The 24,151-nt window shown below is 40.2% G+C and overlaps 1 protein-coding gene across 5 annotated transcripts in view; it reads right to left on the bottom strand.

Annotated features, from left to right (window-relative positions):
* Window positions 1-346: 346 nt before the first annotated feature.
* Window positions 347-24,151, bottom strand: part of LOC146145156 (uncharacterized) — a 28,019-nt gene continuing 4,214 nt past the window's right edge. Inside the window, exons 1-5 of one of the 5 annotated variants that reach the window (XM_083389469.1) lie at window positions 16,674-16,816; window positions 11,665-11,981; window positions 7,928-8,194; window positions 4,015-4,466; window positions 347-2,592 (exon numbers count right to left, since the gene is read on the bottom strand). In XM_083389469.1, coding sequence (XP_083245595.1) covers window positions 1,660-2,592; window positions 4,015-4,466; window positions 7,928-8,003 — 1,461 coding nt within the window. In that variant the 5' untranslated portion in view covers window positions 8,004-8,194; window positions 11,665-11,981; window positions 16,674-16,816 and the 3' untranslated portion in view covers window positions 347-1,659. The other 4 variants (XM_083389472.1, XM_083389470.1, XM_083389471.1 and 1 more) reach the window with 4 other exon arrangements.

Here is a 24,151-nt window from a genome sequence, read left to right as displayed (position 1 = left end):
CGAGGCCCCCGTTACCAACACAACAGACGACGCAAGAAAGCTGAAATGATGTTTTTTCATGACCCAAAAGTTGTGTCGTGGAAATGAATGCTCGTATTTTCGGTAGTACGTGTTAATTAGGTTATTTAAAAAAATATTATTCTTGTCGATGTTGAAATATATTTTGCTGTATTTTTCTCTTCTTGACACCGAATGAACTGAAAACAATCTATTCTCTTTGTCACAATCAATGCTTTTCTTCATAATATTTTAATGATAAACTTATAAAATGTCTGTACTTGCATGAGAACAATTGCTGTTTAATGTTGTCACAAAAAACATTCTTGTTGGTCTGTTTGTAGGAGATTTTTATTTCAGCACTACCATAATCGACTACCGCTGTTCGACAGCAAATAAAACAGCACAAAAACAACAACAGAAAATCGGTATCGTGTAAAAGTGTGGGATATTATTAAAGCAATATTTAGAAGAAACTCACCCACGTAAAAAACATGGTTTGTTTTTGCAAAAGCTCAAAAAAAAATCCGTGCGTAAATAACAAAAACAGAATTTGGATGTCTGATTCGTATCATCAAGTCAAATTCGTGCCAACCAGGGCATACGAAATAACTATCCGAAAGCCAAAAATCGCCATGATACGAAAAGCGCTCTGTTACGGTTAGCAATGTCACAAATGATGGTGACACAATAAAATAGAAAACGGCAAAAAACAGAGTACGTTTGAATCACAAAATGAAATAAATGGGATGGGAGTTTCAAAAATGTGCTACAGTGAGCGAGAAATAAATACGTAAATTCGAAAAATTAACGAAATCTTGAAGCATTTAATTTGGCATTTTTAGTTTTTATCGTTGAAGCAGTTGGAGTATCTTTGTATTACAGTTTAAAAACATAAAATTCTTTTTTGAGAATAATAATAATCAAAGTGAATAATGAACAAATTTAGCTAGAACATTCTGGTTCCACTTATATATTATTGGAAATCTAAATTTAAATGAAGCGTAAATGATCAGACACTTGAATTTAATACAATTCTTGATCATGCGACAATGTGTATTATATGCAGAGACTAATAACAACGGCAGAATTCGTCACTACATAGGCAAACCTATTTCGAAAATCAGACCGTTTGCAATATATCGGTGCTACTGTTATATAGAGGAAATAGTGGGACAGTGTGGCTTGAAGATAGATATGCAATTCCGATGTGTTACTGGTAAAAGCAATAAAAGAACAAGCAATAAATACGAACCATGAACGAAACAATATCGATAATTATATCGTAGGTGTCATCGAAAAGTTAAGAGCCATGAAGGCTGATTGATAAAACGAAATGCATCAAGCAGGCTGCAATAACGATCTGCTTTGTGAGGACGTGATATGCGACAGTGGCTTATGTACAAAAAGCTGGAATGTGTCGATTCTTTGAGCCAGCACTGCTGAGCCCGACTTTAATAACTTTGCCTCCTATTTACATTGGATTATATAAAGAGAGAGCGAGGGAGCGGGTCACAGTTGGTGGTTCGCTAACCAAAGAAAAAGCGAGGCTGCCGCAGAGCTACTGCTGCTGCTAGTGTTTATATCCCTCCGTGTCCTGTGCGAATACAACCTCGGGGAACGGCGCTCTTCTAGGGTTTCGATGTGTAGTCTGGAGCCAATTTACATGTTGTGAGGCACGTGCATATTCATTGGCACCTGGCCAACTGACGACACAGCCTGGTAGTGTGGGGACGGCTGCATGCTGTTCACCCTCGACATCCCGGGAGATTCTGGATCGTTAGCGGGTGGGTTACTTTGACTCTCGCTGCTCATCTGCAGGTACATCTGGTTAATTTGCGCGTGGCCGGGCAGCATAGAGAGCCCCGGTTGGTGAATAGGGCTTCCACCGGACGACGGGGGTGCTGACGTGACCGACGAAGCCCCCGGGCTTGTGTTGGCGGGTGAGTGGACCCCGCTGCTGCTGTGATGGGAGCCAGCGATGCTGTGGATCGAGTTGGTCGGAGTGTGGGGCTGGGGAAGGCTGTAAGCGGGCGAACCCACCGAGTAAGCGGCCTGTGGTGGGTAGCCGTTGTGTTGAGCGGTCAGGGAACTCATACTCGGCAAAGCTGTAGCGGCTCCGCTGTACGCCGGGTAGTACATCGACATAGGCTCGTATCTTTGTGAGGCGGCGGCGCCGTTTCCTATACCCGGGTGACTTGGGAAGCCGTGTGGTGAAGCGCTGGCATAGGAACTCATCTGATCTTGCGGCGAAACCTGGTGCCCGTAGTAGCTATGCGAGAGTTGTGAGTAATCGATCGGGTTGGGGTTACGGTTCGGTCCACCGGGAAGAACATTGGACGGCATCATGCCGCTGCCGCCCATCTGGAACTTGTCCTTCTTGAGGATTGGCTTTGTCTTTCGTCTGGGTCGGTACTTGTAGTCGGGGTGCTCCTTCATGTGCAGGGCGCGGAGACGCTTGGCTTCGTCGATGAACGGGCGCTTGTCTGTGTCCGAAAGTGTTTTCCACTCGGCGCCGAGACGCTTGGAAATCTCAGAGTTGTGCATTTTGGGGTTTTCTTGTGCCATCTTGCGTCTCTGTCCACGTGACCAAACCTAATAAATAATAAAATTGTTAATGCAATTTCCTGATTCATATGCAAACTATTAAAGAAAAAAATAACACAATAAATAGCCGCTTTCGTGAATTGCAAACCACCACGTACTTAATTAGCGCATTATTTTTTCTAAAAATTGGTTGAACGCCGCTAAATACTACCTTCGGTGTATACGCCTTCTAGGCATTGTTCTATTCTACAAAATAAGTTGCAACCTTATCTGTTCACTTAAAACTAGTAGCGAGAAGACGGACAATAGTGTAACAAATTAAAGACAATTCGGGGGGCTGCAGCCAGTCTATTGTTACGCTTTATTCAGTCTATGTGCCGTAACTACCTGTCTGGACACTTCCGCACTGGGAGAACAAAGGCGAAATTACACCTGCGCGATTTTATTTAGGCACTTTTTAATCGGCGGCAGAAACTTCAAGTGCCGCTTGTAATTATTCTAGAGTTGGCAAAATTAAATTAAGTCTAATCCCTACCGCTAGGGCGCCATCTTGCCGCAAAAAGGACAGACAAAATGGCGGTCCAGACGCCAATACACAAAATTCGCTTCGCGCGAATCACGTTTGTAGTTTTTTCACTAACACATTCAGGATTTTATTGTTTTTTAACTAACATTTATAATACCAGTAATTTACCAGCATAATATTTAGGCATTTTTCTGTCATTTGTTTTGCCCGCCTAACGGCACAGCAGTATTGAAGAAAACGAAGCTTAAATGGAGGGACGAAACGAGTGCAAGTCACGCTATAGGGTGCCTGTCATCGCTCGTCAAATATGACCAGTTGAAGGATTTTTGTAGCCTGGCGGGACATTCGTTTGGACTATAGAACCGAGCATTTTTCTATGGGAGCTTATAAACTTCGATACAAGATCGAAGAAATAAAAAAGGGTTTTTCTCGAATTAGGTTTGATATGACCATTCGATAATTTTCTTATGTTAACTTGCAATTTTAATCCAGAAATATATTTAAACAACACAAGCGTATCTGAAGGACCTTTAAATGCTTTTAACGCAATTTAACGCTAAAACCACTGCAAAGAATCAATATTTCCACACCTAGAGGCAAAATTCCCATAGTTGACAATTTGCGGGAGTCAGTACTCGGGACCAGCCGTAAGTCGCTTTAACGACCTTGGAATTACGTCAAAGACGAAATATCAACTGTCGATCGACAAGGTTTTATTGCGGCCGCTTTGTAAATGCGATCCCTGTGGCGTTTGTACAATGACCAATAAAATATCTGTCGCAACTGCCTATACCCAACAAAACACAGTTTCGGCGTTACAATTAATTCATTATTATTCGCTTTTAACCAGTGATTTTCAAAGACGATATGCTAGTGGGGTCCTATTTTAGATTTTTAGACGATTTAGCTAGAAAGTTTAGTACTCAGTAGTGGTAGTAACTTACCATGAAAGCATTCATTGGTCGTTTGACGCGTTGCTCTTGCGCTGCCTTGGCTGCGGCCGCATTGGAGCTGTTCTGGTGATTTTGCGCGTGGGCCTGCGGATGGTGGGAAACAGGCGGGGAAATGTGCGTCATTTGTCCGCCGATCGACATCGAATCACTGAGGTACGGTTTCACGTCGGCTGGCATTCCAGTTGATGCCATTGGGGGCGGGGGAAGATGGTGGTTGCTTGGGACCATGCCGGTCGGAGGGTAGGGCACCGGCATCCAACTGGCTTGCGCCGAATCGACTGCCAACATTTTGAAGGGATTATTTTCGGCGAAGGGGTGACGAGCGTAGACTTCAATCTTGACGACAAATGTGCTCGTTTCGGGTAAAGATTTTCTCAACGGGTAATCGCGCTGCGATTTATAAGGATTTTGAAATGATTTGAAGCAAAAAAGGTTTCCAGAACCTGAAAATGAATAAAGAAAAAATTTGAAATTTAAATCGTTCTAGAAGTCCGGTAAAACATATTTGCAATCGTTAGTCTTTCGATTTTTTTATTTTACACTGACTGATGCTCTCGCTATTTATAAATAATAGGCAACAACGCTGACATCGAATTTAAAATACTGTAGCAACAATATTTTTAAATGGTTTCAAACTAAGATCTACAAGAACAAATTATAGATTTCAAGTTAGTTTAAGATTGCTGTCTAACATCAAAGAAAACTGAAATATGCCTTCCTATAGATTTTAGTCGCAAAATCAACACGATTTGGTAAACCTGAAAGGCTCTTAAACAAAATCGCTAATTGTCGCGGCGCATTCATCGCACATATTGCTTAAGTGGACTCGAAAAGCTGAAATTGAACAGAGACATACAAACACTCTCGACAATCAGTCGCGGCGATCATAACTTTCAATGTGCGCCAGTTTTAACAATGCGAACTTATACAATACTCTGAATGGCCTGGGCTCACAATAGGAAACAACTGAATGATATCCAAGCCAACTGAATTCACCTTTATGTCAGCAGCGAGTTCTGCCTTTCTCTTCCCAGCGGCCTATCTCGTCGCGCCGAAACGGCTGCTCGCCTTTTTTCCCCTCGGCCGTACGGACACGCCGTTTTCGCCGTAGCGTGCAGGCACCATCTAAACACAGCCCACTATGGAGCCAACCCCCGTTCAGGAAGATTCGTGACGATAAGGGGCGCGATGCGATAAATTTCAGATATGATTGTTTTCGATTCCGCATTCTAACCTTACCTAGATACAACTTGAAAAACAGTAAAAATTTGAATTCTGTAACTCAATAGAGTCGGGTGTAATTTATCAGCTAAACAAAACGTATCGGTAATAGCAATTTGGAACATACCAAAAAACCATGGCACTCATTTTATATCAAAACATTCGATTCTACAATTTAAGAGTTAAAGGATTATATTCAGCAGACATTCAGTGAAGTGTTTTTATATATAAATTTCTGCGTAATTTTTTGTTTTCTTTTAGTCGTTGGATTTCTGCACAGCAAATTAAATTCTATAGAATCGCTAGTAGTTTACACCTCCCAAATAAAACAAGAAACAGGCAAAAATCGACTGTTTTTTTTTTCGTAATTAAAGTTTGTGCGTCACGCACGTCGGACAAGTCGGGACAAAGCCATCGCATCCATTATTGCAGCGTATTAAAAGCCTCATACAAGATGCACTTAAATCGTTTTCATACATTTTTATCTTTACCAAATTTTTGTCCAAATTCAAAGTCAGAAAACTTTCCCCTTCCGGTTGGCGTGCCGTTGCTAGAGGCAGCGGTCATGGCTTGTCAGTCAACGTGGGTGCACTTTATGGGTGCTGGGTCGGTGCCCTATGGGGTTTGTTTTTGTTTTGGACATGGGTCGCGAGTTAGATGTCGTGTCACTGCCGTTGCTCCTAATGGCAGCTTTTTGCGGCTCACAATGAAATTCGTACGGTCGTATAAAATTTGCGGTCGATCATCGAACTATACGCATACACTAAAATATTTTTAAAAGAAAAAACTTGTGAAAAGACTTGATTTTACAATCTAATTTTACACTAAAGATTTCGTTAGTTTCAAAATTGCTAACTACTAATTTGACATTTAGATACGCAAAAATTACGTCTTGCTGGCAATTTTTTTTGAAAATTCATCAAAGTCACACGAATATAAACAGGTAATATATAGATGTATGTTGGTAAATGACTTTGCCATTGCAACGGGGCACTGCTGTTTTAGGGGGGGCATATACGCCGTCAGAAATCAAATAAAGTATGCTTGTGTTGCGTGCGATTGCCCGCATATTTCATTTAAAATGGAAGGAAACGAGTGGCATTGGCATTGTATATATAAATAAAAACAAGAACAACCCCGTGGACGCGCCTGCTGCCTCCAGCCAGCGAGTAATAGGGTTTATTTTTAGGTTACGCGCGAAAATCTTGAGGCGAATCGCAAATTGGAAAACGGCTCACGGGTGAATTGCAGCATGAACGTTGTTAAGGGGTCGGGAAGTTTCTTTGCGTTGTTGTGAGAATGTCACTGGGACGAATGTTGTAGTGGAAAAATAAACCAAGTGTGCCGGCATCTTAACGGTGATTTATCAGCAAAAATATTATTTCATGGAATAAAGTATACATTCAGAAGTCGTGGCTTTTCGCAAGCGAAAGCCAGACCTTTCAGTGTCGGTAAGCAAAGTGGATAAAATGTCTGAACACTGCATTTATATATAATATAAATTCTAGGGTTTGTCGACGTCTTTTGGTCACATTATCCGTTTGTGTGGACTGCAGCGCCAAGGATAAGAGTGTCCGCCTTCTCGACAAGGCGCACAGTTTATTCGTTCGCGTCAGGCTAAAACGACTGACTTTGAATAACAGTTGACTCTATCGATTGTTTTTCCCATGATTGCGGCGGCAAGTCAGCGACTCCGAAAAGCGAGGCGATTTCTCCTAAAAGGAAAGTTGCCATAGAAAAGTTGTTCTTACCACGCTTCGTCGCCATATTCTCGTTGGTGTGAAGCATGGCTTTTAAACGTTCGCCGTTCACGTGGTCGTTTTGACCCAAATTTGGTTTCGAGAAATTTTTTTGGGGGATCGGCGAGTTTTCAAAAAAATCGGATGGGGATATCATATCAACTTGCTTTAGATTTTCATACAATGCTATGAATACCATTGTTTCATAATATTTAAACAAGTTCTTGCAAACGGTAAAATGTATTTGTTTTTTTATAAATAGTGGTGTTTTGGAACACTATATACGGATCTGTTCATAAGTTTAATGGTGAAAATAACGGCCCAAATAGACATAAAAAGCGACATGCTTTATTGTTCAAACGTTTCGGCAAATGCTCATGCCATCATCAGTGCGAACGTTTAAACAATAAAGCATGTCGCTTTTTACGTCTATTTGGGCCGTTATTTTCATCATTAAAGTGGTGTTTTGTTTATTAGGCACACACAAGTTTTACGAAACTCAAGAGAAAGTGCAACGTTTCTACTCTATTTTTGAGTCTGTATGCGTAGACTATTTTATGGTTTAGATTTATTCTAATTAAACACTTATGGTGTCGCGCAATATACGATTGAAAAAATAAACAAAATTCACCCGAATGCGAATTTTACCATAGCAGTTTAAGTGATCATTGCATTCTAGGTAGTGACGACACGAGAAATTCGCAAACAAACAACTGAAAAAATGCGCAAAACGTCCAGTAGATAACAGCGCCCAAGTCGTACGGACAAGTCGCCGTTTGCGATTTGGAGCAGCAGCAGCAGACCTCCATTGTCTCGCTATCACCACGTGCGAACCGCGATCCAGCTTACCCTCGTAACCAGCAGATAAGACAGCACCTTCAGCGGCGAACAGGTACGCGCGTAAGTTTACTTATGCGTTTCGTTTGCTTTTAGCTCGTCCCTACCTGCTTTTTTGCACGCCACGGTGTGTTTTCGCCGCGTCGCAAACGCCCCCCAAATCCAGTTGGCTAACAATCGCATTGTCAATGACACAATTCGCGGCGGGGATGAGTGGGTATTTAGTCGGACGGTAGGCAACCTGTTGTTGTTTGGAGGACGGTAGGGTTTGTCCAGCGTCTGTTTGCTTGTTTTTCCAACAACGACAACAACCGATGACGCCGTCGACTTGACTTTGGCAGAGTCGTTTTCGTCGGCTCGAAAGACACACGTTTCTGAAATCACAAACATGTGGATTTAAAGTTAGCAGCTTACGATACTCGATGCGCGCATTTAACGTCAAACAAATGACCAAGGGAAGATTTGTATGCCTAATATAATAAGGAATACGCCAAACATGATGATACCTAAATAGTTATTAAAACTTTTCCTACAAAATCACACTCGAGCTATGGAACATGCGCTTCAAGGAGGATTTACAGTTTAGACTATCGTAAAAGTGCGCCATGACCAGATCAATGTCAAGCTTGCTGTCCCACGCAACAAAATCCATCGTTAAATTCAATACCAATTACTTTCACATAATCCAAATATCCTATAGTTTTAACATGTTTGGACGTTTGTGTGGGTACGTGGGGTTATGTATATGTGTACGCGAGTGCATTCGTGTGTTGGATGAGTTGTTCGCGTTAAATGGTAGGCTATGCGCAGGCTTACATGGTCGGTGCGGCTCTGAAGGCACGCAGCGATTCAGTATATAGCACAACGTCGGTCGCCAGACCATACACGGCACATAAAAGAAACCAGAGTAAAGTTATAAGGTCGGCCTGTTGCTGGCAAAGGCCAGGACAAGTCCAATCCCGTCCCGCAGGCGACTTGGCTAAATCCGCACGCGATGTTTGAAAGACTCCAGCCGATATTTTCGCTACCGACGCCGCGCAAAAATAACAGAGAAGCGCTGCCACCGAAAACCGACATTCGCAAGCGTCTTATCATAACCCGTCAGCATAACTCATACGCCCGCGTCCAATAACTTGAGTCCTGTCACGTCTACACAGGCATAGCTTACACCCTTTCGAATAGATATAGTTTTAATTAACACAGTTTCCGTTGGTGGTACGTCTTTTCAAACCAAACCGAATATTCATCAGAGAATAACGACGGTTGTTTAGGTTTTCGTAATTTAACAATCGAAAAGCTTTAGCCGTTATTTTATCCTCCCGTTTTAACGACAGCTACTATTGACGGTATTATTGCATAGAGCGTTATCCAACTTGTTATATATACAGCATAATAATTTTATGTTGTATTCTTTGAGACGCAATCGCTAATACAGCATAGGCCTTTTTTAAATCGATAAAAGTCATATAACTCGCGTTCACGAGCTATCATTGTCGCGTTGCGGGCGTGAATCGTGAAAGTTGATTTAACGCCGAATGACAACTTGAACGATTTACGGCAAATTAGGTTTCAATGCTAACGGCGCCAAATACGCGAAATTGCCTTGTCCAGTGCATTGTGTCCAAGCGCTGAAGTGTTTGTTTTAATGCGCCGATCAATGGAGAAAACGCGCAATAAATATCCTCTTCTCGCCCCCTCCCTGACACCAAAGCGATCCAAAAGTAACAATACGAAAGATGCGACAAAATGTCTTAATAAAATCGCCCCGCTACTTCATCGGAAGACTGCGACCATTGTGATAGCGGCGGGTGGCCAGGGTCACAATAACAGCGATGTTTCATTCCTATTGTGGCTTACCGGCTCTTACAAAGTTATAGTGGCCACACACTCCGTCGAAGCCCCACTTTGTTGAACGATGTGTAGCCAAGGGCCCTTAGAAATTGTAATGGCCTTTGTGCGATTGGTGTTTGTGTGTGCTACGCTCATATCTATATGCCCTTTTGATGGGCTACGTTTTTAACACGCCGGGAAACTCGCTGGCCTTTGTTCGGCCGTTGTGTATTGACTCTCAGCACCGGCCTCGTAGTAAAAACTTTCATTGACGGATAGATGAATGAACGATGCTTATAGGACGTTAACGGGACAGCTTATATGGCCCGACCGCTAGAGTCTGGACACATAATTCTATCAAAACAGTGATTAAAAACTGCCCAAGAAGCGAACTTGTTTATTCCTATATGCCTACACATGTAAACGAATTTCCGTTTTTTTTTAAGAATTAGTTAATGAACTGCACAAAGGAAAGAAATTCAGTTCGCATAAATTAACTTTCGTTCAAATATGACATTTATTATTGATAGCATAATGCGCTGTCGCTTCAGTGTGGTACAAAATCGCAGGACAGTGGTCATAGACTCCAACTAATGTAGGTGAACTGGGCCCCGAGGAAGCGACGTCACAATGCGAAACGGCAAAGCGTTAAAGGAATCGATGTAAGGGAAATTGGCAAGAAGTTGCCCCGCCCAGGCACTGCGACTCCACGTTCGCACGGACGACCCGCTGCTGCTTTGGACGTTTTTACAACCACGCTCGTGGAGCAAAATTAGGGTCAGCGGCGCCCGGGCCCAATTTTTTACCGCTCTTTCCGCCCTTACCCCGGCAGCGGCAGCGTCCAGCAGTGCGCGCATTCGGGGAATTCCCGACATCCATTGTCTCAGCCTGCTCGTGGGAACGACTGACTTTTACAATCGCATTAGCGCAAGACGCCCGTTTTCGGCTTGCTGTCTCGATCGACAATCGCTCGGCATACTGCGGCGATTTGCGCGCTGCGTCTTCCTATGTGCATTGCTTCGCTCGGGTAACGAAACATTTGTCGAAATGCGATTACCTTGCTTTAAATCGGGAATCATAAGGTACGAAACATTCTGTCATTGCATAAAATTGGCCGCGATACAAAGTTCGTACACGAAAAAGTTCGATAGACAACTGCTTAACAATCTGTCGCATTTTTATGATGTTAAAATTCGCTTTAAAGGCTTCATGAAAAGCTGATTGTGAAACACGTAAAAAGCACCTATAGTCTATAAATAGCTTTATTTCGGCATAAAACTTAAACAAACATAGCATCAAGTGCATTTGATATGCAATTTAAAGTTAGATGTGAAAAATAAAAAAACACAATAAAAAAATAGCCTATTCATTCTGTAACGACTTAAAACAGAATGAATCAATCAATCAAAACGCCCGCGTAAACCATAGGTCGTATCGTTCAGAAATCCGCTAATGTCACTTCGTTTGATTGATCCACATCCCTCAATCCGGTCGAGAGCGCTCCTGTTTCCATTTCAAGTGTGTTAACTGGGACTTTCTTAAAATTCACCTTTTAACCCTTTAATTGCAACTGGCAATGTGATTCGATTCCATTATATTAAGAGCACATGTGGTTAAATTACGATTGACTTCTTTAAAGGCTTGAAGTGCTGATTGAATAACTATGACAATTCAATGCTTGATTTTCGTAGGCAGATATTTGTAAATATAAAAAAAATGAGTAGTTTTTATATTGTTTCTTTGACGTCCACGAGTGTTATAATAAGGGTGTTGTAGTTGTTCAAAGTAAAATAGTGAATTTGTAACAAAGATTATTTTAGACATCAAATTGAGTTTGGCATTTTTAATACGTATTTAAAGACCCTTTACTGTCATGTTTATTATGAACAATTAGCATTTCGTTGCTCGAGACAAATTCGTTAATTCGCGAATACAAAATATCCGTTTCCGACAAGGGCCGAAATCCGAAACGCGTAATATTTTAATAAGCCGCCGTCGAAGAAAGGCCACTTACCGACTGTTACAGTCCCGACATGACCGAATGTGGATTGTACGGTGGCGCCTCTCTTTAATCCATTTTAATTGAGGAAATACTCCGGTTTCTCATACGACCAGTCTTCTCCGATTTCGCGACAAAACCGCGACTCCATGATGTGGGCACTAAGTAGTGAACCGCCACCTTAGATCATTGTTTTCGGGTGTAGGCCTCGGTTAGGTCAAAGATGGAATTGGCAACCAGGGGCTCATTTAGGCGCTGTATACTTCTTGTCGCGGCAATTCCAGCCACCTTTGATACGAAGTTGTCTCGACGCGTTACCAGTTCTCATATGTCTGAAAAAGTAACGGTATACGTTTTACAGCAGCTCTTTTGATATGGAAAACCGTTATTCGTAATTGCTTTCGGTGTTTTCTCTGTTTTAAAGTTAGCACCACGTATACGACTCGTTTGAAATTTTAACGAGGAACAAGGTGTGTCCATGAACTTTTTTTCAATTTTCGCAGTGTTTGAAAGCAATTACAATAACTTTGCAGATTTTAATATGTGATCAGTGAAAAATATCATGCCGCCTGTCTTTATATGCTCACACATGACGGATTTAGTATTAGGATTTTGTACGTTGTAAGGTATGGTTGAGACGCCGAGAGGGCAATGTAATTTCATGCGGGTATAATATTTTCGCGGAGTAACGTTTCCTCAGTTTAACGAAATCACGCAACAACTGACGTCATGCCGAGCCAAAAGCAACGTCAGGAGGCAGCGTGACAAAGCTGCCTGCAAAGCGATTACAGCTCTCCTGAGAGAAGCACCCCTGGATTCGTAGCGAAAGCATTACCAAGCAATCACAAACATGCTTACTTGTTCACACGCTATTTCAGCCTCGGACAATAGGGTCAAGGGGTGGGTTTTTGCGGGGTAGGCATTTACAATGCGCCCTCTCCCTTGTTTGTGGACTGAAGAACTCGGCTGGGTGCCGGCGGGTTGTGCTGGCGGGGACCGATATCACCTGCGAGTCGCGCATACGTGACCAGGTGTACTCTGAACTGATCCGTTGGAAAAGCGCCACTGGAGCACAATGCGAGAAGCTGTAGTTTCTATAAATCTTCACTGGAAGTTGTATGAGTTACAGCGCACGTGCTTTGTACTATTAATTTGGGCTTGTTTTTTGGGCGGGATATCAGCAACCGCCAAAACCACCAACGATGCGATTTTAAATACCCCGCTCGGTCACAGCAACCCCCCTCTTAATTGAAACGGCTCCTATGTATGGTTTGCTCAAAATATAAATATAATTTCTGTGTACCATACTGTTAGAAATTTATCAGCGATATTTTAACAAAAAGAGACTTCAAATATAAGTTTGTGTCAATTAGAAATTTGGTATGTAAGGTGCCATGCTTAGTGAATTTATGCCACCTTAACCATAGAAATACATTCGTCATTCAAGCTAATGGTTTATGCTTATCATCTTTTAATTTATTAACTGTTTAACGTCACTTTAAAATAACAATTTGACAACTTAAACCAGATAAATGAACTTTTATTCCTCTTACTGAACCTCAAAATGGATCAAAACTGCTATAACATCTTGTTTCATAACTGTTTACGTAATTTTGTTATGTCATCTCTAAATGTTCCTAACCAAAAAAAAAAACATTCATTGGGTAAACCCAAAAGTATCTAATTATAAAGCTTTCAAAAAAAATAGAAAACAAAAACTATAGTGGAGGAAGTATATTACCACTATTTGGCTTTCAAAAGACCACCTATAGACAGCCTTATACCATAGTACTAAAACTTACTCCCTAAGAAACTTAAATTACCTTTTTAGGATGATAGGGATGAGCTAAAACTAATGGATTGACGGAAGGTCAAATTGTGAGTAAGAATACACAACACACGAATATTGCAAATCGAGTAGTTAAACAATCAACAGCATATAAGGATGCCTTCTGATATTTTTTTATGTATATTTTTATTTTAAACTGTGGTATTGCAAGACAAGCGTTTTTATTGTTAATTTTGGCCTAAATGCATTTCTCAATATTGCTGACTTAACAAAACGTAAAACGATGAACTCCACTTGTTTTCAAATGTTAACAAGTCTTCACTACATTTGTCGATTTGTACGAGATATATGTGTTTTAAAATGTTATACTTCGTGAGAGATAAGTGTTACATTGTTCATGACTTCCTATTTAAAATTAATAATTAATAAAGTATGACTTAGTCGCGCGACGCATTTCCATTCAACTCTCTGTTCATGGCACGTGTAAACACTTTTTGCAAGAAGAAGGGAACAGTAAACAAATTTAAGACGTCAACTAGGTTTGGGGGAGTTTACCTAGCTTGAAAAAACTTTTCTTTGTACATCCCTGATGAATTAAAAAGTCTTTAAATGGGAGACATTTCAGGCTAAATTATATTGACCCTCATAGTGTTCAAGGCCAACTAACTTATTTTCCACAACTTACAGTAAATGAATAATCGCAGAAACGAGTTCCGATGGATTTTCGATAAATTTGTAACGAGCTAAAGCCTATGATGAGAGAAGAGAAATCGGACATCCTTTCAGCGACCGGAATTTGAGCAGCAGATGAACAGACGTTGTGGGCAAACGCAGAGTCCCGAATTGGGTCTCACTTTACGCCGCTGGCCAGTGTATTTTTGCAACTAACGCGATTCCCGTCTTTGTTTCCGACTGTGTGGTGTCAATAACGGCGTCAAACGTTCTTTTTGTTAGAGTCGGCATCGGAACGGCGGACTCTTGTCGCTGTTAATCACGACTTTTCTTGTTTGCCAGTTCAGGTTACCAGAGGCCTTTGAATCCTGCGTCTTAACTTTCGCGCATTGTGTTGAGCTGGCCCTGCTACCGCTCTCACTGCTATTGATCCCGTGTATTGTAGGTGTGCCAGGAGTGTGTGTTTGTCTTCAAATATGCTCCCGGCAGCTTTCGGGCCTAGCGCCTTTGTTCCATCACAAAGGGGGGCCCATTTCACCGAACACGCTCAATCTTTACGTCGTTTCTTGTTGCGCCTTGTTGATGGCTTGGGAATGTTTCACTGCAATTAGGAAATCATTTGTGTTGTATCTTACAAGGCATCCGGATATTTAAACGATTATTTCGAAAAATTTAACTTGGCGAATTGATGAAGAGCAAAATTCTTACACACCTATTATTAGCCTTCTACATTTGTCACGTCTTTTAGCCCATTAGCACAAAACCAATGTGTTCTGCAACTAAATTGCATTTCGAAACCCAGGACTCGTCGCCAACTTTTACCAACGTCCAATATTTTTTATACAATTTTATTTTATTTATTTTTTTTAATACAAAGAGTAATTCGCGAGAAGAAATGTTTTTGCCACAAAATGTCGTTCTATCTCAGGCAACGATTTACGTGGGTAAATCAATACGAGCCCTTTCGGCAGTCACGAAAACAAGAAAAGCTTTTTATGTCGCTAGAGTAATCTGATAGTTCTTCCATATCGTTTCAAAAGGCACCGGGTCTGGATGGAAGCTGCGGGCAACTTGTTTTAACTTCGGTGGGAAAGTTTTCGCTTCCATTAGGCTTGTTGCTGATTAAAGGTGTACGAATCTTTTTGTCCCAAATTTGGGATCCGATTTCAAACAGTCGCCAAGTCGGCGGACAAAATACAGTGGAAAGTTTGCTGTCAATTAGGCTAAAGTGTAACTTTTCTAAAACGAACTTTACTTATAACATACGGCTTATATAGCATTTTTTTCATTGTTTGCTTATTATAGCAATTTTGTGTATTTAAGTAGTAAAGCCCGGCATAATTACCCTTCCGCCTTTTTGACATCCCCAAGTTCTCCCTAGTTAACTTAAACATTTAAAAAAGTGAAACGGAACTGGTAAATCAACAAAAGGTAGCGGTGTTGAAAAAATCAACCCAGGGATAAATTTAAACGAGACTGTTTGTACTACTTTATAACACGCACCCTCAATACACCCACTAAACAGTTTGAATGAATTACAACAACTGCTTCGATATTAAGTGTTGCCCTCAGGGTCACGACGTATCTCGCTGAAAGAATATATGAATTTTATTCCAACAAAGAATTGTTGTCACAGTCACGTCTGCAACCCCCAAAGACAATATTTTCCCAACGTGCGGGGCCGCGGAAACAAAAAATTGTTTTTTCGCCTTCTCTGTTTTTGTATCTGGCCATGCGCGACCGGCAACCAACGACCCCACGCGCATGCTAGCCAATCAGGAACCGGCATCTGCCATCGCTAGCCTTGTTAGGAAAACAAACACAGGACGAAAGACGATGCTCCTGGAAAGCGGAGATATATATTCTTCTAAAAAAATATTTCAGTATACTTCAACATGGGCTTATTTATTTTTTTTAAATTGCGGTATATACGTTTTTGGTAATTGCTGTAAAGTAACCAATTTTATCCTATATATGTTTATTTATTGTTTTTGTTTACACATACCTTTCGAAAGGCAGCATTTAAGTGCTTTAACTCGCACAACCTTATATTGTAATACCGAACGACAAATATTTTATTGTTACTATACTTGTTACAAGGGTATGACGTAACACATTAACTCCTGCAAGTGAATTACAGTCCTTATTCTAATTTTAGTGCGACAACTGGACAAGACATTAAATAGTAACATGCCGTGATTTTCCCTGACAACATTTCAGAAATAATTGCGAGAAATGTAAAAACCGTTGTAGAAATAGTATCATGCTCAAATGGGCCCTCATAGCCTGTGTGGGTTTCATGCGCACCTAAAAGTGGGCCTGGCCGGACCTGTCCGTGCCTGCACTCTGCCAGTCATAACACAAATCCAATTATCCAGACCGCAAAGTTTTGATTTCTATCTCCTATGTGACGTTGTTTTTTGTACAATAAAGGCCAAGACCTGTCCTGCTACAAATTTAGACAGTTAGTGTCTCCCGCCTTAGCAAGTGACAGCAGCTGTACTGCGAACAGTAAAATTGCTTTTACGGCACACGCTTATTTCTACGTTCGACTTAAACATACCTTTTGCTATTGTTAACACACCATATCTGTTTCCCTTTTTTTCTGTTTTGCGATGCGTTCAGCATTAACAACCTAAAACGAAATGGCACAGCAATAGCTACCTATCTTACTTGGCTAGCGTCAAAAACCAAATGGAAAAAGTAAATGCATTGGCAGAAGAATCATTGAATGGAAAGGAGTACAAAAAGCATACAGCGGTTGTGTTCAATTGTACACACCAATAATACGTTATTCTTTTCCCGCGGCCAATTGTCATTTTCTGTTTAGCGCCTTGATAAAAGGCGCTCCCGACCCTTGGTAACAAGGCGTAGCAGTGTATATAACAAAACCGATGAAAGGACTTATAATGGCCAGACTCGCATTCATAACAAAATCAATGAGACTCGCTAGCAAAAGGCTCCGGCCTACATTGTACCGGACATGTTCCAATGTAATAGACTTTGTTTCAATAAGTCTTTCAGTCTTTTGTGCTACTATTCAATGCGAACTTTGAAAAATTGATGCGCACCGTTCATCGCCTATAAGATTCAGCCATGACTGAAAGCAAAAGAACACCCGATAAACCACATAATTAATGGCATGTGCATTTAGGATAATATAAAAAATGTTACATGTGAGAAACGATATATTGTAACAGAATTCAACTCGGTGAAACTTTCTTGTTATAACACTGTTTTGTTTTGGCTTAAAAAATCGCAAAAGGAAAGACCAGTTTTTCTGAAAAATTGGCGGAATAGGAAAATAGCTGTTCCACCATCTTTACATTACAATAAAATATATGAATTTCTTTATTGCGATTGCTTAAGTCATTTAGTGCAGTTTTGAGCGGTTTAGATGAAAGATAATTCATAAAAATAAGTTTTTCGGTGTTTACCGTTCGGTCGGTCATTACTGTGTTTTCACGCTGCATTTTATTCAGTTCGGCAAACTTGATTTAGCAAAGAAAATTTAATGCAATAAAGACATCCAGTGCCCAAGCTAGTAGTTTTAATATAATCACAAACCAGATTGGCCCTAAATGAAAAAAAAAGAAATCAAATAGTTTTCTCTTTTGCTGGGAAAGGTTATGGTGACGTCACAGTTGCCTCGTCATGCTCCGTTCGCATCCACTTGTCAAACGTGGGGGAGCACGCTTCGCCCGGCCGACCTTATTTCCGCTGTACGATGCTCGCGGGCACCCAGGCGCGTCGGCCCGTGACGTAACAAAATTAAGGGGAACCCTGTCCAGCCCTGCCCCTTCTCTTATTCGATAACTAACTGCAGTGGAAAATTAACATGGCCCCGAAAGAGGAAAAGGCGAGAAAAGAAGGAAGTGTCTTAATATATTATAGACCGTGGGTTATTCACAGTTTGAAAATCCGAGCCAGCCTTGTGGCTTGCGTTGACACGAAAACACGCCCCGAGACGTTATGTCTGCAGTTGAGAATACCGAATCCCAATCCTCGACCTATTTTGCTTTAGTCACACGGTATATTGGTTATGGCTGTTCTGCGAACGCAAATTTCAGCTAAAATAATTGCAAACGTTTTTTGTTGAATCCAGTACAACGCGAGTAACATTAGTCTCACATATTAATCTACAAAAGCAAATGAAAGTAATTATCAAATCTATTTTTTGGAATAGTTATGATACAACAATGGCAGTCGTTACCTTTCGTTACTAACCAGATGTTGTGTATTCACGGTGTTAGCCACATTCACGGAATAACAAACGAAAAAAATATATATAAGCAGCTTCAGGTTGGTAACGTTGTATTTTATTAAAGCGATATGTCAGCGAAAGTTCGCAGAAAATTCTACAAGATGTGCAACCGCATAGGCTACGGTCGCCCCAAGCAACTGAAATCGACCGAACACCCCGTCGTTCTTGCGGGCGTCTAGCGGCTTGGTAGGCGCCGGGTTTTATAGTAACTACATTTGTTCGCCAGCAATGCGATAATATTTATTTCCTGGCGCGAACACATCGAGGCGATAAAAGGTTCCGCTGGACAAACAATCGTCCTCCGTCTTGTTTGGTTTGCTGCGAGGTGAGCGATTGAATTTTTCGGGTTTTGTGAAGAAAATTTTATCGCCCTCTCCACACTCCCCCCCCCCACATTTTTTACGCAATGAGATATGAATCTGTAGGGTTCTATTAAATTGCAATTTTGCCGGTTGTAACTAAACTTTTACCATGTTTAAAAGTATTTTTTTATGCACGTAGCAACAATACCTACCTTTAAGCTTTTACATATTAATTATTTGGGACGAGACTTTTATCATACTTTAAGACCCTAATACTAATACCATAGTGGGTCTCAAATTTAGTATCAAAAGCATACTTACAAATAGGTCGATCACAACAAGCCACATAACCAGAGTAAAAGTAAACGAATTATTTTTTTGGAAAATAGACTCTAATTTTAAAATTACCAAAAATATGTTATTACAAGGAAGACACAGAATCGCAATACGTAGTTTGAAAAGTTGTTATCGCTTATAAAAACGCACGACCTCTACAACCGAGCTTCACCAATTAAAAGTGAATCCACTTGAACGCGACAGGCGTCGCAGAGGCGACAGCCGGAACGAAAGAGTTAACTACCGAAAAAGTTGCACTAAATCGCTGTTTAAAGAAATTTCCTGGCGAGCGAACTCGGTGCAAGACCCCCATTCATGTCGCAGCACGGTTCCAATAAGTGTGGCGCCGTACTAACTCCGTTGGCTTGCTGCTGTGCTCCGTGTGTGGCTAGCCCTCCTTGCGACGCAACCGCAATATTTGTAGGTTTCTCTTCAGAGATTTTTACATGTGCGACTCCGAATTTCGTTTCGATAATAAAAAAGTAAGTTACGCTTAAACCTTCAAACGGTAAATTGGTATGATAATACGTATTGCTACCTGACGTGCTCTAAACATCTATGCTATCGCGATAGTTGTGTTTTGGGGGAAATTGCAAATGTGTAATTCATTCTTTTATCAAAATAGAATTTTTGGCGAAAAAATGAGAAAAAGTTTGGTTTAATTTTTTTAATTTTGTTTATCACCAACAGACAGTAAGAAAGGGTCTAAATATTTCGCAAGAAAGGTTTATGCAATGTGCTTAGGGTCGCTTACTGAAAAATGTACTACAACCAATTAAAAATATATGAACTTTTTTACCAACAATGTATGACGTTTACTGATATGTTTACCAACTAGAAAGAACCTATGAGATGTCTTGCTAATCTTTGTAATACAAAGTGATTTTGCATTTAGATTGCAATGGTATATTGTGTGTGAATTTTATAACACTTGTGTTTCTATGAACAGCTTTAATATACAAAAATGCTGTTGCTCAACAACTCGGCAACGACGTGTCTGAAGTGAAGGCGACATCCGCGCCGCGAAAAAAAGAAAGTTATTTAGCCCCAGCATCAAACACTTTCACGTAATTAGCCCGAGGCACACCTGGCGGGGTCTGGCGATCGAACGTGGAAATTAATTGGACGCCGAAACAAAACGGGGCCTGTCAAGCGTTGCTACTTCTCCCGGGCAATTTGGGGTTCTTTGTGCGAATGCTTTGTCAAGCGACGAAGCGCGAAATTCGGCTCTTGTTTGATTGGGAGTTACACCTTGTGTAATTGGTTTGCTGCCTGTTGTGCGCCACGGTCTCCAACGGCTACCCAAATTTAACAACCCGCCACGTGTTCTCACTTGGTAAGGGCAGATTGAAAAAATACGTTGAGCATAAATTGCTGTTAGTTGAAGTAACTTTTAGTGTTTTGTATATAACGGCTATTTAACAACTTAAATTTCCTTTGGTGGCTTTCGCTGATTAGCAGCTCATCTTTCACAACTAAAAGTTTTGGTATTTTTAATTAATTTTAATAACTTACAATATCATGAAAAATAATCTTTAAGTATACTAAAAAATCATTTAATACTAGCGAAATACCCTAGCTATACCAACATTCGAATGTCAGTGGTGAATGCCTGTCGCTTGTAATTTAAAGCACATGGAAAACATTTGCAAGTTTCTGTGTTGACCTTTAAATTTAGTAACACTTTTAGCCTTAAATTTTACTACCCATGGTATAATAATTACGTAAACACAACTGCATACAAGCTATAACACTTGATTAAGTTATTTGAACTGGGTTTTTTTGTCGGCATTTGCACCGATGCTACACCACACAATACGCATCGAAGACATTTTTGTCCTATAGTGACATCATGCGGCTAAAATATTAGGCGTTGTACAAGTTAATCAACGATAAACTTTGAATTTATATTTAAAACACGATTCCAAGATACTAAATATTGAATATTATAGAAACACATAATGCTGTTAAAATGTGTCAACTTGTTTTTAAATATTTAATATCTTGGTGAATGATCAACCAACGTCAAATATTGCCAAATTTGCCGAAACTTCTTAAAACCCAAATAAAATATTATTGTAATACTGACAGTACAACCGAATTTATTGTGGTCTATTAAAAGCATATTATTATTGTGAGATACTAATGCAACGGTATCGAACCTGCGGCCGTCGACGAATAATTGTGCGGCCGTTAACACGTGCGGCTGTGCCCGTGCGTTAATGCAGTGGTCGGCAAACTGTGGGCCGCGGCCCAAATGTGGGCCGCAGTGCCTTTTTAGTGGGCCGCGAGTTACTTCGAATATTTTAGTGTTATCATTGAGTCGTGGGGCGCGTGATAGCCATACATTCATTGCATTTAGCCGTACATTCATTTGCATTTCATTTGTTTTAAAAGTATATATGGCTTAGAATTTTTAAATTGTCTCAGCGTGGTTCAGACCCACGTGCAAAATGTGATCCTGAGCAGCCTACCTGTCGAACTATTTTTTTGCAACTTTAACTCTATGTAAACGCAAATTTTTTAGCGCTTCGCGCGTATATTCTTAGTTTCATACATGTTTTACATTGTGGTATGACTAGCCATCGAGGCGTCGCACAACCCTTCAGGGCCTTCACCTTATACACAAATATTCTGAATAAAGTTTTCGTAGTGTTTTTTCGTAGTGGGCCTTTAAGAGCTCTGAAAAGAGTACTTTAGGCCGCGACAAAAAGGTTTGCCGACCACTGCGTTAATGGTTTATATGCAAAATGCAGATTAGAAATGTTTACGACTTTAGGGAGTGCAGTTAATTAGATCAATCTGCGTTAAAATAAGTTGAAAATATCATTCATTGATTGATGCAAAAAGAATTCAGTATAGAAGATGTGTAATAATGTAAATTGTGATGTCACATAAAGATAAAATAGGAATTGATGATAATTAAGGGCTGAGCTGGCATGTGTTGTGCGAATTGTGAGTGGAATTAAGGCAAAACTGCGGGATAGGTTGAGCGATAATTATAGAAAGTCTTGTTTAACCGAATAAGATTTTGTAAGTGATTCTTAAACTGTTAGGAAAATGGAGTGAAAATACATACATTTGAGATTAAAGAGCCAGACACAAAAAGTCTGTATTTCGTTAAAAACATAAACCACAAACAGTATGCCCGGTGCCCCAGGTCAACCAAATGATGCCACCTTGTAAGTGCATGCGCGCCGTTTCAACGATCAGCCGCTCAGCTGCGTCACGTATCACATTTCAAATCCCAATAAACGATTTTTTTGCGCTTCGCGCGATTAGACTATCAGTTCTATATTTTGCATGGGATCGTTCAACAACAAGTATGTTTATTAATTATTTGTTGTATGACGCCACATTATGACTTTTTCTGACGTCATCTGTAAAAAAATTGTACTGGCGGCCGTGAGATAAATAAAGACTGTCAATGCGGCCGTCAACAGCTAAAAGGTTGGGCACCCTTGTACTAATGATACAGACTACAAACAAAAACAACGTTAGAACAACATCGACATAATAACAAAACACAGTTAAGAATAAGAGCTTAATATGCCTAATAGTCGAAATGATGTATAAACCCATTGAAATAAAATATAATCGTCCAGATTCAGGCCTAAAGAACATTAACTCCATGAACAAATTCCTTAAACAAGTAAAAACACTCTTACCCAAATTCCAGCCCCAACCATTGCGCACCCCTAATCTCCCAAAAAGGTCCGGTAGCGACGTCCCAACGGCGCCGTTCAAATTAGGGTGTCTAAACGTCGATAACAAACTGGTCAATGCCATGCCAGACCCGTGCCCCCAAATGTCCCATACCACTCCCTAAAGTTTAAATAAGGCGTTGCTTAGTACAATTAGGTTCTAGTCCAAAGAGATTATGCCTTGTTACGACAGGTTTAGGGCTTATTCTGACGATTTTATGTATTATTCCGGCGACGATACCATCGCGTACTTGGCTTAATTATTTAATTGGGACCATAGTACTATACAAATAGGTGCGCGTTAGATATTCTATCATTATAGGTATTACTGTGTGTTATCATTTATACACATATGTCTACTAAGTATGATATAGCCTTTAAGAAGCCATCTATTTGACCATACATAACAAGAACCTCCCTATCATAATACACCGAAAGGCTTTAAAGTGCCTAATTAAATCAATTAATCAAACAATGATTTTCGTACGATCAAATTCGCGTAGAAAATCTATAGCCTACCGTGAGGTTCGATCTCGTGACCTCGACATGCTGGGACGTTTGTTCGACCGACTAAGCTATGGGGAAAAGGGGCAAGCCAAGAAACAACCAAAACTCAAACTTTAGCAACAAGTGAAACATAAGTGTTTATAAGAGAGGCAACGATGATTGGTTTATGATTTTAGTTTATGATTTTTTTTGACCCGTCTTAAGCCAGTGGTTGGAAAACTTGTGACATTTATGGACCGGTAAACATACAAAAATCATTTCAATTAAGGCAACTATATCCGGTGAGGCGGCCAAATTAGAAATTTGCTAAATTTTAAAAATTATTACTTTAGTTTACAGTAATACAACAATCACGCTTTCTGTAAACTTTTACGATTTTCTGTACACTTTGAAGTATAAAAACAGATAAATACAAGAATAAGTTTTGGAAAACATATAACAAAGAAAATTCACTGTGTTTTGCAATCTTGTAGCAGTAACCACGATGCATAAACATACATTATACTGCAAGTTGTGTCATTGGATATAAGCGAATTTAATTAAAAGCTAGAATCCTGTAAACTCCTCACGACGCTTGTTTACTGAACTATATCTCAAAGCGAACTTAGCATACTAAAATAGCAACAAAACTCACGCAAATTTACTAAGTTAAAGTTGGCAAAAACATAGTTTGCCAACTGCACAAACGAATATTAGCTTTTTTATTTACTGGTAGAAATGGTTCGAAGACCGGCATTTAAGAAATGGTCTTCACCAGGTGTTTTTAAACTGGGGGCGTGAATCTTCAGAAATGGTCGCAAAGAACTTACTAAAAAATATTTTTAATTCATCTAATATCAAATTTTGCTAACAAAAATATCTCTAAATCATATATATTGTAGAATGGCAAGGAAATTTACTTCGCAATGTGCATTTCAGCTTTATACAC

The sequence above is a fragment of the Ascidiella aspersa genome, chromosome 5 (assembly GCF_963924565.1).
Source record: "Ascidiella aspersa chromosome 5, kaAscAspe10.2, whole genome shotgun sequence".
Lineage (NCBI taxonomy): Eukaryota > Metazoa > Chordata > Ascidiacea > Phlebobranchia > Ascidiidae > Ascidiella > Ascidiella aspersa.
The sequence above is the reverse complement of the archived record's forward strand: the minus strand, read 5'-3'. Positions and strand labels throughout refer to the sequence as shown.